The sequence below is a fragment of the Lacerta agilis genome, chromosome 6, assembly GCF_009819535.1.
Source record: "Lacerta agilis isolate rLacAgi1 chromosome 6, rLacAgi1.pri, whole genome shotgun sequence".
Classification (NCBI taxonomy): domain Eukaryota; kingdom Metazoa; phylum Chordata; class Lepidosauria; order Squamata; family Lacertidae; genus Lacerta; species Lacerta agilis.
In genome coordinates, this window is record NC_046317.1 from 82,649,012 (window position 1) to 82,664,543 (window position 15,532).

Consider the following 15,532-nt stretch of genomic DNA (forward strand, 5'->3'; position numbering starts at 1 on the left):
GTTTCACTGCATGAAGGTGGACCAGATAATCTTCATTCATGTCTCAGCCAACCATCCTTTGCTTCCCATCTTCTGATATAGTCTATCCATCTGGGCTGCTCCTACCCTGGTTTGTGTTTTGGAGTGTGTGTGTGTGTGTGTGTGTTGCCCCATAATGCAACTCAAGCATTAAAAACATAACAATAGCAACAAAAGCCAACAAAACAAGCTCAAAAGTATTGATAATCTGTGGTTTGTTCTCTATATTCCAGGGGTGGCCAACTCCCAAGAGACTGTGATCTACTTACAGAGTTAAAAACTGGCAGTGATCTACCCCCTTTGAGGGGGTTCAGGTCAAAGTTGTTGAGCTTCTTTGGGGAGGAGGAAAGCGCCGTTTTTTAGGCATTCAGGACAAATTCAGGGGTGCAGAGCAAAAAAAATGAGCTTTTTTTAGGGGAGCCAGAGTTGTTGAGCTTTTTGGGGGGAGCCAGTGATCTACTAGTGATCTACCACAGACGTCCAGTGATCTACTGGTAGATCACGATCTACCTGTTGGACGTGCCTGCTATATTCCATTGCCAAATTTGATCCCTGTTTAGGACAGCTGCATATTCCAGCATTGCAGGGGGCTGGACTAGATGTTTCTCGGGGTCCCTTCCAAGCCTACGATTCTGTGATTCTATGAAATGTGACCCTTGGTGTGAAAAATGTTCCAGACCCATTGCTTAAAAGAGAAGGCTTTAAGGGAGTTGCTTGTCAATGTCCTATCAGAACTCTTGTGAGTCTGCAGGGTGGGAGTGCCAGGAACTCCCTTGCGGAGCTGTGGGGTGGTTTGTTTTTTGTGTGTAGCATTCGCTATACGAGCCGCATTTTGCCAATGATAAGAGTGGCTACAGCTGACAGTACGAGAGCGATCACTTGTTCCACAGAGCACATCTGGGAAAGTTGGAATCCACTCTCCCCACCAAGTCCTGTTCAAAATGCGTGAAATTGTGCATGTTCAGATTGGCCAGTGTGGAAACCAAATTGGATCGAAGGTAGGAAGATGGTTTTTAATAATGTTTCTAAGAGACAAGGCAATGTTGCCTTTAATAACTGGATTTAAAGCGAATTTGGACAAAGTTGAATCAGGATGCTACTGAAATGCCCTCATTGGGCAAACTTAGTTAAAATAAAATCAAGCCTGAAGTACGTAAGATATATCTGTCATCTCTCATACTCCAAATAACCACCGGCTAGCCAGCCATTTCATCTAGATGCATCTCAATGAGTTCAAACAGGAAACATAGGTTTTACAGCACAATTTGATATGCTGAAGATTCACAAAGATTCAGTGGTGTTTATTCCTTTCCTTGAACATATATTTAGGATAACAGCCTTTGTGAAAGAACCTGATGTTTGAAAGTTTATATTTCTCTTGTCCACAAACAATTTTGCTTGGCAGAAGGGCATCGTGGGGAGGGTGGGTTGGAGAAATACTTTGTGTTGTTAATGTTTCCAGGAAATGGTCCAGAGAACCTTGTTATGTGGGTGTCATACAACTGTACAGTACTTAATAAATAAGTAAGATGTCAGTAAGATGAGCAGCCAAAGGTCTGGCGGCACTTTTGTTTCACATATTACAGGTGAAACTCGAAAAATTAGAATATCGTGGAAAGGTTCATTTCTTTCAGTAATTCAACTTAAAAGGTGAAACTAATATATGAGATAGACTCATGACATGCAAAGCGAGATATGTCAAGCCTTTATTTGTTATAGTTGTGATGATTATGGCGTACAACTGATGAGAACCCCAAATTAACAATTACAACTTTGGGGTTTTCATCAGCTGTGCGCCATAAACATCACAATTATAACAAGCGAAGGATTGACATATCTCGCTTTGCATGTCATGAGTCTACCTCGTATATTAAACTCCAGTAGCTAATGAAAACAATTGCTTACATAAATTGACTTTTCCATGATATTCTAATTTTTCAAGTTTCACCTGTATATACCCTGAGGAAACTTGTTGTAACTACAGGTGGTGGGAAATGGCAGCGTAGGATTGCACACAGAGGCTGCAGTCTTAGTAATTCTCAATGGAGTAGCAAACAGAGGATTTACATGAGTGGGTCTTTCATTCAGTGGTTAGTAGCCATGACAGCTAAATGCAACCTCCACACAGTCAGAGGGAGTGTATACCATGTTTGTGCAAGGGACAAACAATGGGGCTAGTCTTCCATGACATGCTGGGAGGTTTTGCTCTGTCCCAGCGAGGCTATTTACATGCATGTAAATGGAAGCATTCTGAACACAAATGGATTGTGAACGAAAGAGGCATTTAAAAGGCCGGTGGCAACAGGAGGAGGGTGTGCCCGCATGCATGACGCCTGCTGTTCAAGATAAAGAGGCAGCCGGGCTGGATGTGGGGAGTGGGGAGGCTAGATAGATGTCTCCTGCTATTCTGGTTTTGTGTGTTGCTTCCAGTTAAAAGTCTGCCTGGTTGCTGCCATGTACCGATTCTGGGTTGCAGGACTGGCTGACGTGTCATGCTCCGCCTACAATGATATCTCCTGGTGTAGGAAGAAAATGTGGGACACTACCATCACCTGGGGAGACCTTTCCCATATCTTATTTGATTAGGTAAAGGTAAAGGGACCCCTGACCATTAGGTCCAGTCGCAGACGACTCTGGGGTTGTGGCACTCATCTCACTTTACTGGCCGAGGGAGCCGACGTACAGCTTCCAGGTCATGTGGCCAGCATGACTAAGCCGCTTCTGGTGAACCAGAGCAGCGCATGGAAACGCCGTTTACCTTCCCGCTGGAGCGGTACCTATTTATCTACTTGCACTTTGACATGCTTTCGAGCTGCTAGGTTGGCAGGAGCTGGGACCGAGCAATGGGAGCTCACCCCGTCGCAGGGATTCGAACCGCCAACCTTCTGATCGGTGGGATTTATTTATTTATTTTGCCAATTGTGGCACGTGCAGGCTACACCAGAGTTTACACCTGTCTAGAAAGAATGTCATGTGTGTGCTGGGCCAGGAAAAGTTTCAGAAAAGGGCTACCAAGACGATCAAGGGGCTAGAGCATCAGGGAGATTTTAGACTTCAGAAAAAGCGAGTAAAAGGAGACATGCTATAGGTGTCCAAAAGAATGCATGGTGGATAGTTATATATCATGTGCAGAACTTTATGGACTTAATAGGTAAGGTAAAGGACCCCTGGACGGTTAAGTCCAGTCCAATTCTACTATGGGTGTGGCACTCATCTCCGCTTTCAGGCCGAGGAAGCCAGCGTTTGTTTGCAAACAGCTTTCTGGGTCATAGGAGCCAACTCCTAGGGGCCATGGGGGCTTCAGCCCCCACAATAAAATATTTGAGTGGGCCGGGCCTCCACAAAGTTGATGGGCATTCCCATTCAACTGGTGTGTGTGCATTGCATCATGTGATCAATTACGTGGGATGGGGCTTACCTGGACCCCCACAATATTTTATTAAAGTTGGCACCCCTGTTCTGGGTCATGTGGCCAGCATGATTAAACCACATGTATACCTGAAGGAGCATCTCCACCCCCATCATTCTGCCCGGACACTGAAGTCCAGTGCCGAAGGCCTTCTGGCAGTTCCCTCACTACAAGAAGCCAAGTTACAGGGAACCAGGCAGAGGGCCTTCTCGGTAGTGGCACCCGCCCTGTGGAACACCCTCCCACCAGATGTCAAAGAAAAACCAACTACCAGACCTTTAGAAGACATCTGAAGGCAGCCCTGTTTAGGGAGGCTTTTAATGTTTAATAGATTATTGCATTTTAATGTTCTGTCGGAAGCCGCCCAGAGTGGCTGGGGAAACCCAGCCAGATGGGTGGGGTATAAATATATTATTATTATTATTATTATTATTATTATTATTATTATTATTATGCGGCACAATGGGATACCAGAGCGCATGTAAACGCTGTTTACCTTCCCAAGCTTATTATCCGCTTGTGGTAACACAGAGGCAGGCTTTTTCGAAGGTGGCACCAGTATTGCGGAAATATGAGTATTGTTCATCAGTATTGTTATTGGCATGTTACTACTATTCTCTGTTTTTTACCTTCCTCTTTCAGTTCTGGGAAGTCATAAGTGATGAGCATGGAATCGATACCACGGGAAACTACCATGGAGACTCACCACTGCAGCAGGAAAGAATAAATGTCTATTTCAATGAAGCGTATTGTGAGTACATGGGATTGTTGGTAACTGGGTGGGGAAATTAGATTACAAGAGCAATAGCAGCGGATGAAAATAGAAAAAGCCTTGTCATCTTTCACTGCCACGATGTCTCTTAACCATTTATAAAGACTGTTGGCTAGGCTGCAGCATTAACTATCAGATACAGTGGTACCTCAACTTACAAATTTAATCCATTCCAAATGCACATTCATAGGTCGAAAAATTCGTAAGTCGAAAAAAGCGATTTCCCCGTAGGAATGCATTGGAAACGAAAAATTCGAAAAAATTCGTAAGTCGAGTAAAACGCATCTAAAATTCGTAAGTCGAGTAAACCCCATCTAAAACCGCCAACGGATGTCCGTCGGATGTTGAAAAATTCGTAGGCGTGCAGGCACTTTTTTCATTCGTAAGTCGAAAAATTCGTATGTCGAGGTACCACTGTATAAGAAACAAGCATATGAGAAATGGTTTGTTCAAGGAAAAATAAAATAGGTATAAAAGGAGCATTCCCGGATGCCAAGATCCAAGCTTGGGGCAAGCACACTTTGGTGAGAGAACCCCAGCAAAGATTGAAAACCACAAAGGATGCAGCAAAGTAAAACGTGGAAATATAGGCTGTTATACCTTTAAAATATGCCCTTCTAAGTTCCTTCCAAAGTTCCCTCTCCCCCCAGCATAGAAAAAGACCACATGTTTGGGAAGTTAAAAATAGTTTACTTACCAACTCTCCAAATGTGCTTTTCCATACAGCATTCAGAAAAAGTTGTTCAGGAGTTGAAACTTGACTTGGGTACGCTGGTGAAAGTTCCTAAGTTATTGGTATAGGAACTCAAGAGTGGCTTGGAAGAGCCATGCGGTCTGAGCTGCAGCACCCAGCTCAGACCTCCTCACAATTTACCTTTTCTGGTAGAGTGAGATACAACAACAGCCTTATTTAACTTTCTCCCAAGGTGTGGGGGAGTGACCTAGCTAAGCCTAGCAGGACAGTTTACTCTATGGCATTAACACCTTCATGCATTAAATAGCCTTAAGCATGTTGGTTCTATGAGGCTGGTTATAAGATGCAAAAGAGGTTAGGGCTGCAATCCTATCATCATTTTCCTGAGTAGATACTTATAGGATTGCACTCTACATGACATTTTTATTCACCTGGGGTTGTAACCTGGACACATTTACTAAGGAGTAAACACCATTGAACAAAGCAAGATTTCCTTCTGAAGTCCAATACTGGTGAAAGGACAGTGTCTTCTAGTGCACTTGAGGGCAGCAGCCCAGCATAGGGGGTACAGGGCACGCCATGAGGCACTCACAGTTCTGTTCCTTCCCTGCAGCTCAGCATCTGCCACCTGAGCTGCCTCATAGCAGGGCCGGCCCTGACTGGTAGGGATGATGAGGGTTGTACTCTGGCAATATATTCAAGGACACAGGTTTTTCACTTCTGTGCTATAGTGTTCTAAATGAAATATGTACACCAAAGAAATGATTTGTGAAGGAAATACATGCAGAAGATACTACTTGCCTCAATCATGACCCTCAACTTTCCCCATTTTTTGGTGTAGCCCAAAAGTATGTTCCTCGTGCTATCTTGGTGGACTTGGAGCCTGGAACGATGGACAGCGTGAGGTCCAGCAAAATAGGCCCCCTCTTTCGACCTGATAACTTTATTCATGGTATGTGTGCCGCATTAATAATATGGATATAATTTAATAGATGATGGTATCATAAGAAATAAAGCTGTTGTGTATCAAATGGGGCCTCTGAGGTGCTAGCCTCTATGTTCATAGCTTCAGAACACTTAAGAAGCCACTCGTATTTATAAACAAATAAATATTTATAGGTCTCATGATTACAGGGGGAAAACCTAAAAGATCTGGGATGGTTTTTTTTAAAAAATAAAATGTTTAAATTGCAGAAGAGTTCTGGAGAAGTGGGATGTCTTCATGGACCACATCTTGTTCACTCAAACAATCAATGATTGCTTAAGCCTCCACATAGTTAACAATAGCCACTTTCACACTCATTCTAAAAAGACAATTTGGGGTTTGCAGTTGCACATTTCGTCAATGTTTAGCATAAGTTTCGAAACCCTTGATAACATGAAGGCAAGCCTAGATCTGAATTTCCTGAAGATTTCTAATCTAGAATATTTCCCCCCTAAAATATATAATCTAGCAGCCCAATCCTATGCATGTTTTCTCTATATATATATAAAAAAGAGAGATTACACAGCACAGTATATGCCAGCCTTTCTGCAAACACAAGCTGTTCTCAGCACATTTAGGGCAAAGCGACGTCAACCTGTTGGGGTCTGCTGGCCACATTCAGAATTTTAAGATAACAGGGCGGGCACCATTCTCAACAAAATGGCTGCCATTGGGAAAATGGCATATTATAAAATGGTTGCCACAAAAAAGAGAGACAGGACCACAAAATAATGCAACACAGAAGGTTTGAAACGAGTATAACAAGCCAAACATGTTTGAGGATCCTCCTTTTCCAAACAAAACAAAATTCTAGCATGATTAAGTTTGTAGTGGAGTATCTGTGAAGTTATGCAGAACAATTATATAATACCACAGCCTCCACTCTTAGCTCCATTGAAGACTAGTATCCCTTCGCTTTATATTTAGATCTAGTCATGTCCACTTTTAAACTAAACACGTGCTCGGTGTTTCAGCAGCATTTTCTGTTACATTTAGCCCTTTCCGTTGTTTCTAGGAAATTCTGGCGCCGGCAACAACTGGGCAAAAGGCCATTACACGGAAGGTGCCGAACTGATTGAAAGTGTGATTGATGCCGTGAGGAACGAGTGTGAGGGCTGCGACTGTCTGCAGGGCTTTCAGCTGACCCATTCCCTAGGTGGCGGGACCGGGTCTGGAATGGGAACCCTTCTGCTCAACAAGATCAAGGAAGAATACCCCGACAGGATCATGAACACCTTCAGCGTAGTGCCATCCCCGAAAGTTTCGGACACCGTCGTTGAGCCATACAACGCCATATTATCCATCCACCAGCTGATAGAGAACACGGACGAAACCTTCTGCATCGATAACGAAGCCCTCTATGACATATGCTTTAGGACACTGAAGCTTCCCTCACCATCCTATGGGGACCTCAACCACCTGGTGTCCCTCACCATGAGTGGCGTCACCACCTCGCTCCGCTTCCCTGGCCAGCTCAATGCAGACTTGAGGAAGTTGGCGGTCAACATGGTGCCTTTCCCTCGACTGCATTTCTTCATGCCAGGCTTTGCGCCACTTACGGCTCGGGGCAGCCAGCAGTACAGAGCCCTCTCCGTTCCAGAGCTCACCCAACAGATGTTTGATGCAAGGAACATGATGGTAGCCTGTGACCCGCGTCATGGCCGTTACTTGACGGTGGCATGCATCTTCCGAGGCCAGATGTCTACAAGGGAGGTGGATGAGCAGCTGCTGTCCGTGCAGACAAAGCACAGCAGCCAGTTTGTGGAGTGGATCCCCAACAATGTCAAGGTGGCCGTGTGCGACATTCCGCCCCGTGGCCTCAAGATGGCGGCCACCTTCATAGGGAACAACACAGCAATACAAGAGATCTTCAAGAGGCTCTCTGAGCAGTTCTCAGCCATGTTCAGGAGGAAAGCATTTCTGCACTGGTATACCGGGGAAGGGATGGATGAGATGGAATTTTCTGAAGCTGAAAGCAACACTAATGACTTGGTGTCTGAGTATCAGCAGTATCAAGATGCCACAGCTGATGTAGAAGAATATGTGGAGGCAGAGGCAGAGGCAAGCCAGGAAGAAGAAGAAGAAGAAGAAAAGGAAGCTTCTTAAAAATAAGAGTGATGATCGAAAGCAATGCTGATTATTACTGTCAGTGAGGTGGCTGGACTTAAATATGTTTCTAAAATAACTTTTTAGTCTACTGAAAGCAGGAGCAGCCATTTTTGTGCATTGAACCAAAGCATGCACAGCCACATTGTTGGCTGCAATATCTATCTATCTGAGAAAATCCCCCTACTGAAAGCCAGTGCTATTTTTCTAGAAAATATGATGCTGGAACTCACCATGAACGCTTCCCTGGGTCTCTTATAATGGTAATGGCGCCCACCTGAGAGGCACCGGAACTGAGTTCCAGCTGGAAAAAAGCCCTGCTGAAATCTATGTTTAAATTAAGTACTTCTTCTGAATTAGTGCATCTAGTGCAAATAAGACATTTTAGACCAATGGGGGAAATTATACCAGCATGCTGCTTCAAAGGACATATCCCAGGCCTTCAGTTGATAGAACAGATTACAAAGGATGACACGGTGACCGACAGCAACAAAGTAGTTAAGGACAGACAAAAGGCTTCAATTCCCCTCTGGTCAAATGCAACCATCCATGGTCCTGGAGGAAGTTGCACACCTGTCTGCATCATAGACACATCAACCAAGTTTAATGGAGCCTGGATGAGTACCCTGATGAAGATGAAGTGTTCAGCACATACATCTTGCAGGATCAGGGTGACTGTATTTTTTGCCTTTCTTGTGTGAGCATCCTCTTATGCACATTTGTCAGACGAGTTTGTTAATTACCAGGGAAGGTATTCAAATTTACATGGCTGTTTCTATCATACTTCATTATTCTGACCAGTGTATGTTCTTATTGGGTATATTTCTACACCAGTGAACTTCAGTACAACAGCATTCTTACACACCTTGTATTTGGAGTTTTGTGATGGGCAGCCAAAGGGATGTGTCCTAACTGAGCCCCACAGCAGCACAATGCAGTATGGTATTTGATTCCAAGGAACAAAAATGGCAGCTCCTTAGCTGACTGCACTTTGGGTGGTATTACAGCTATGTTAATTGGACAGCAGTTTTTAAATTTCACTGAGAGTCAGGCCTCCAATCTATAATATGTAAAGGGATGAAATCAGAAAGGTCCATCAAGTAGTCCAGCATTCTTTGCTTGTTAACCAACTAAACTTATTTATATTTATGTATAAAACATTTCTTTACTGCCTTTTGACTCTAAAAAAAAGAGAGCCTCAAAGGCTGTTTCCAACAATCAATAGCAGGCATAGGCAAACACAGCCCTCTATATGTTTTGGGACAACTCCCATCATCCCTAGCTAACAGGACCAGTGGTCAGGGATGATGGGAGTTGTAGTCCCAAAACATCTGGGGGGCCAAGTTTGCCTATGCCTGATCAATAGTCTCAGCTCCTATTAATTTGTCCACTTCTTTTAAAAGCTACCCAAGCTATTGGCTATTGCCATGTTGTGAACAGTAAATTTAACGTGCTCTGCACTGTGTAAAGAAACAAGTCTGTCTACCCTAACTCCAACCACTAATATTAATGTAGGATTAATATGGCTTCATTCCGCCACTGAAATCAAAAGAATTACTGCCATGGGATCAAGATTGGCTTACCCTGTAAATGGCAAAGAGATATCAATTTGGACCAGGTGCATAAGTGGTTAGCCTGCATGTATTTTAATTATACTTAAATATTAACATCTATTATTGTAATAGGTTTTAAATAGCTACATCTTTGCTTATTCTAAATGTAGCCTTGCTTTTAATCAAGCTAGCTGAGAATCCTATTATACCTGTAAGATTTGAAACACGTTTATAGCGCACTCCAGATACCATTTTATGGATCTGATGAAGGCTGCGGTCCTATGCATTTTTACATTAGGAGTAAGCTCTACTGAACACACTAGGGGACTTACCTCTGAGTAACAGTGACATGGCTGCAGGCAGCAAGTGTATATAAACTTGTGTATGGAAGAAAAGCCATTTCCACCCAGAACACACATGCGTATATGGAAGTCAACAGGAGTGTTCATGTATCACATTCAACAAGTCAACAATCCATAGACAAAAATAGTTGGCACTGCATGTTCATACAAATGTTCACACTCAATGAGTGTAGTCTGTGTTCACAATAGCTGAGCTGTTACAAATCAAAGTGCACTCTCACAAACACGTGTACATGTGTAGAGTCAGCCTATACCCGAGTTCACTGTAGCATGTGAACAAGCCAATTGCACCTTAGAATGAATTGCAGTATTAACACACATGGTAGGGCAATACTTCCCTGTAGTAAAAAATTATCCTGCAATTTTTCTGTTCGTCTTAAAGATGCCACCAAACTTGCTTTGCTTTTTGCAAAGATTAAACAGTTAACTCTTCTGAAATTATTCCTAGTAACGAACCTACATTTATTTAGAAAGTCCCTATGGCATAAACAGCAACACTGAATGAAGCTTTGCTACCACCCATACAATTCTTTCCCAGGAGACATTCAGAGGGTACCAGCTAGACTTTCAGTTTCATTCCACATTATGAAAGATCTTTATTTCACAGTCTCATTGCTTTGGGCCTGTAAAGTCGAGTATTTAGAGGATTGTTTTCAGCTTTTTGTGCAACCATCTTTTGAATGCTTATGCAAAATGTTTAATTCCTATATTTAACTGGTTTTACTAATGGGGGGGGGGGGATGCAGAGCTGCGAGCATTTTCTCCAGTGTGAAAGAGAACAAGTATTTAACACAGCTGCCATTTTACTCACCATAAAATTTTCACTATGTATCTATTTGTTAATTGAAAGTACTATGCAATACCAAATAAAAAGCAAGCTAAAACTTGCATTTTTATCCAGTTTCAACATTCTATGCACGGGGAAATAACTCCTTTCACTTTTTGTGTTCATAACCTTAAAATGTAATTATCAATTCCTTGTGTTCAAGTTTACCGAGCAGGCCTTAAACAGTTGTTCACTGGGCTAGCTAGGAAAGTTTGTGTCAGTTGGAAGAGAAATTTTATCCAAATTTACCTCCAAGGAGTTCAGGGTGGCACACATGCTATTTCCTTTCCATTATTGTGTCCTCACAACTAGCCTATGAGGTAGGTTAGTCAGAGATTATGAGCAGGCCATGCAATGAACTTCAGTGTTGAGCAGGGTTTGAATCTGGGGTTCCTTGGCGACAAAAACCAGTTAAGGATCTTGATGAAGCTGATGGTGTTCAAGGCTTCTGCTTGTTTTTCAGCAAAGAAAAGCTACTTGATGCTCCAAGAAAGAGATAACTTCTGTAGCTTGTGCATTGCCTTATTCCAAATGCCTTTTTATTCACATTTGATCAGCAGTTCATTTGGCAATCTGCCAGTTTAAAAGAGCATTTACAGTGAAATTCTACACATGCATACTCAGAAGTCCCAATGAGTTCAATGGAATTTATTTCCAGCTGTGTTAGAACTGCAACCTTAATTATGTCAGCACAAGACATAATATACCTGTATACCTGAAGGAATGTCTCCACCCCCGTCGTTCAGCCCAGACACTGAGGTCCAGCACTGAGGGCCTTATGGCGGTTCCCTCACTGCGAGAAGCAAAGCTACAGGGAACCAGGCAGAGGGCCTTCTCGGTAGTGGCGTCCGCCCTGTGGAATGCCCTCCCATCTCATGTCAAAGAGATAAACAACTACCTTACATTCAGAAGACACCTGAAGGCAGCCCTGTTCAGGGAAGTTTTTAATCTGTGACATTTTAATGTATCCTAATATCTGTTGGAAACTGCCCAGAGTGGCTGGGGAAACCCAGCCAGATGGGCGGGGTACAAATAAAATAATAATAATAATAATAATAATAATAATAATAATAATAATAATAATATAAAATTCTGGGCAATGACACAAGGCACTGCATATATATGCATATATATACCTGGAGTCTCACAGCTTTATTTTCAAAGTATAGGCAATCATTCTTTCCAGAATAAAACCACTTTATTATCAGTTTATTTTGCTTTTAATACTGATTTGTATTTTGTTATTTTAGGTTGTTAAAAACCAAATTTATTGAATATTTGCTACAACCTAGTAAAAGCCAACTGGAGGTGAAAATGCTGTACAATTCCGCAAAGTGTTTGGTTGTTCTTGCTCAACAAAATAATTAAAGAACATGTTCAACACATTCTGTTTATTGGCATAGTGTTTTGACACATATACCGCGAGCCTTCACAGAGCAGGAAGCAGTTATGTTGCGTACAAGCACACTCATGAGTCTTCATTTTGCCTGTTATAAATCAAGTCCTGTAAGACAATTAAGACAAGCAGTCATATTACAATATATAATATACACAATATATAATTTCAATTAAAACTGAGAGCCCCAAAACTAATATTATTCCTCAGACTTCTGAGGTCTAACACCTATTCTAGTATGTATTTACAGTGAGATGTGAACTGCTGTGTAAAACTAAATAGCCTAAAAGTGCCAAAGCAGTTCTCACTCCTGTTTCACAGTTATCAAAGGACTTATCTAGCATTGTTTCAACCACGTGTAAAAAGTAAAGGACCCCTGGACAATTAAGTCCAGTCAAACTTGACTATGGGGTGTGGTGCTCCATCTCACTTTTCAGGTCGAGGCAGCCAGCGTTTGTCCACAGACAGCTTTCTGGGTCATGTGGCCAGCATGGCTAAACAGCTTCTGGCACAACAGAACACCGTGATGGAAGCCAGAGCGCAAGGAAACGCCATTTACCTTCCCGCTGCAGTGGTACCTATTTATCTACTTGCACTGGTGTGCTTTCAAACTGCTAGGTGGGCAGATGCAATGGAAGGTCACCCCGTCATGCGGATTTGAACCGCCGACCTTCTGATCAGCACGTTGGTAGTACATGGCACTACAAAAAATGACTTCCTGTTAAATAGCCAGCAATGTGGTTTCAAATGTTATAAGGTAGCTGAAGGTTCTAATTCTGTAGCTGTGGTCACAAGTTGTTAAGTTAGTGTAAAGGGAACAAATTAAGAGTACTGAAATTATCAAGAAATAAGTTTGAAGTTGCAGCCACACAAACGAGGCAATTCACTAATAGTACATTCTGTAATAAATAAATGTGACTGAACAAAAGAAAAGCCAGAATAAAGGGTAAGGATATCAGGTGGATTTTCCCCCCTAGTACCTTATTTTTCAGGGATAAAGTTCCCTTTTTTAAAGTCATTAGTAACAATGAATGCATGCCAAATACAGTGGTACCTCGGGTTATGTACTTAATTCGTTCCGGAGGTCCATTATTAACCTGAAACTGTTTTTAACCTGAAGCACCACTTTAGCTAATGGGACTTCCCGCTGCCGCTGCGCCGCCAGAGCATGATTTCTGTTCTTATCCTGAAGCAAAGTTCTTAACCTGAAGTGTTATTTCTGGAAACAAAATAGGAAACAAAATAGGAAATTCTTTCCAGTAGCACCTTAGAGACCAACTGAGTTTGTTCTTGGTATGAGCTTTCGTGTGCATGCACACGAAAGCTGAAGAAGTGTGCATGCACACAAAAGCTCATACCAAGAACAAACTCAGTTGGTCTCTAAGGTGCTACTGGAAAGAATTTCCTATTTTGTTTCCTATTTTGTTTCGACTATGGCAGACCAACACGGCTACCCACCTGTAACTGTTATTTCTGGGTTAGCAGAGTATGTAACCTGAAGCGTATGTAACCCAAGGAACCACTGTACAGTATTAATCAAGCATGTCACGTTCAAAGCTTCAAATAAAGTCAGTCTGGGTAATTATCTCTAGCATTGTCTTCACATATTTACAAGTATTCCAATAAAAATGTCTACAGATGTATAGCTCATTTGGTTAGAACAACTGTGCTGATAATGCCAAGGTTGCAGGTTTGATCCCCATATGTGACAGCTGCATATTCCTGCATTGCAGGGGTTTGGACTAGATGATCCCGGGGCCTCTTCCAACTCTACAATTCTATAACACTTAAACCACACTGAGTATGCTTCAATTTCCCCTCTCAAATATTTCAGGTCAAATACTTGTGGTATATTGGAAGAAAACATCAGCATGGGGACTTTGTATAGCTTTGTTTACTAAAGCAAGTAAACTCAGCCTGCTAAATTAGATCACTCTCTGGGCCATAAGAAAAATCTCCAGGCCAAATGATAATTATCTAATTCAACACTTCCCAGAAAACCCACACTCACAAATCAGGGAACCAAGGAATCTTACTTGTAGAACCCTGGCTACTGTTTAGCCTCTTCCAGTCCCATGCCTTCAGTGATAGTTACTTAGTAGAGAATAAAACACATAGGAGCTTACAGGACTGGATGGTTGAAGTTGTTAAAGGAAGAAGAGGAAAAATATGCAGCATCAAATATGAAGAAACGAAAAAGAGGCAAGCCTCAAAATAAAGTGCTTAATTCCATAATGTGTTTCAGTAAAAGCTTTCTTCAGGGGTATGAAAAGAACCATCAGTAATGCGAACAAAATAAAAAATCTAAGCCAATTACTCATTTATAAGCAGGCAAAACATTAAAAAACCTTATAAAAAAATGGAACAAGCCTCAAAACAAACCAACGTAATTAATGATTTACATCATCACATGCCTGTTTTTCACCGCGAGACTAATACTCCCAAGCTTGCATTTTGAAGCTTGCCTTCAGAACATAGGCTGCAAAAGCTAGGTGCTTTTACAATAAGATATGCTCCCTTTAAGAGAGGGCCAGAGCTTAATGGTAGAGTAATATGCTTTGAATGCATAAAGGCCTCATCCCCAGACACTTCCAATTAGTAGGGTAGCGGGACTGAGAAAGGCCTCCACCTGATGCCGCAGCTTCGTTGCTAAAAAAAAACCAAAACCCACAAATATCTCTACTTACTTGCACATCATTCCTTTTTGATTTTCACTATTTTCACGTTTGCTCCCGCCGTTTTCTCTGCTTCCGCTTTAAACTGCGGTTTCAGCGCTGCTCTCACAGCCTGGGCGCAGATTTGGGAATACCGGATGTAGCTGGAAGGAGAGAGAAAAGAGACGCGCAAAAGTCAACGCAAACATGGAATCGAAAACACCGAAAAGCCGCCCTGAGCCACCGGAGGCGAAAGGAAAGAGGAGGCCCGGCTTGCCTCAGCCAACCCTACCTGAGCCCGGCTTGCCTCCAGTAGGACACCATGTCTGCCAAGAGGATGGACCGTGACTCGCTCACTTGCTCCGCTTCAGGCCACAAGGTCGGCAACCGCACAATCCCGAAGCCAGGCCGGCCTTGGTGTGACCCGGAAGAAGCGGGAGACCCGGAAGCGGAAAAGCCACTCCGACCAATCGCACGCCACTCCCCGAGCCCGTCCGCCAACCGAAGGCAAGTGCTCGCATCACGCCCCGTCCCCTCCTCCTCCTCCACCCGTTCGATCCCCGACTATTTCCAGTGAGGAGGAAGTGCCCAATCAGAGCACGGGGCGCAGGGATGTCGGGCGCTCCCATTGGCTGCGTGGCGCCGCTTTGCGGACTTAAGACGGTTCCGCAATTAGAAATGCTCAGCTTTTGCAGCTGGGCAGGTGGATCGGCTGCAGCTGCTAATTGCTCTCCTGGCGGGTCCGTCGCGAGATGCA

General features: G+C 43.0%; 2 protein-coding genes across 3 annotated transcripts; one reads left to right on the top strand and one right to left on the bottom strand.

Annotated features, from left to right (window-relative positions):
- Positions 1–760: 760 nt before the first annotated feature.
- On the top strand, positions 761–8,182 carry TUBB1 (tubulin beta 1 class VI). 2 transcript variants are annotated; one of them, XM_033153642.1, is made up of 4 exons: positions 761–1,016; positions 4,070–4,178; positions 5,735–5,845; positions 6,894–8,181. In XM_033153642.1, the coding sequence occupies exons 1-4, from the start codon at positions 960–962 to the stop codon at positions 7,982–7,984; spliced, it is 1,368 nt and encodes a 455-aa protein (XP_033009533.1). In that variant the 5' UTR covers positions 761–959; the 3' UTR covers positions 7,985–8,181. The 2 variants fall into 2 exon arrangements, with proteins under 2 accessions (XP_033009533.1, XP_033009534.1); XM_033153643.1 differs by lacking the exon at positions 761–1,016 and adding an exon at positions 2,539–2,604 and having other exon boundaries at positions 6,894–8,182.
- A 3,919-nt stretch (positions 8,183–12,101) lies between these two features.
- Positions 12,102–15,204, bottom strand: ATP5F1E (ATP synthase F1 subunit epsilon). The gene is made up of 3 exons (XM_033153644.1): positions 15,068–15,204; positions 14,809–14,939; positions 12,102–12,229 (listed from the first exon to the last, which is right to left on the bottom strand). The coding sequence occupies exons 1-2, from the start codon at positions 15,097–15,099 to the stop codon at positions 14,816–14,818; spliced, it is 156 nt and encodes a 51-aa protein (XP_033009535.1). The 5' UTR covers positions 15,100–15,204; the 3' UTR covers positions 12,102–12,229; positions 14,809–14,815.
- Positions 15,205–15,532: the final 328 nt, after the last annotated feature.

What these genes read in the sequence shown, in the direction of transcription:
- TUBB1 (XM_033153642.1), top strand. Translation starts at nt 960, where the DNA reads ATGCGTGAAATTGTGCATGTTCAGATTGGCCAGTGTGGAAACCAAATT. An exon ending in CTATTTCAATGAAGCGTATT is followed by an intron (nt 4,179 to 5,734) that starts GTGAGTACATGG and finishes TTTTTGGTGTAG; the next exon opens with CCCAAAAGTATGTTCCTCGT. An exon ending in ACCTGATAACTTTATTCATG is followed by an intron (nt 5,846 to 6,893) that starts GTATGTGTGCCG and finishes CGTTGTTTCTAG; the next exon opens with GAAATTCTGGCGCCGGCAAC.
- ATP5F1E (XM_033153644.1), bottom strand. Translation starts at nt 15,099, where the DNA reads ATGGTGTCCTACTGGAGGCAAGCCGGGCTCAG. An exon ending in TGGAGGCAAGCCGGGCTCAG is followed by an intron (nt 14,940 to 15,067) that starts GTAGGGTTGGCT and finishes CTCTCCTTCCAG; the next exon opens with CTACATCCGGTATTCCCAAA.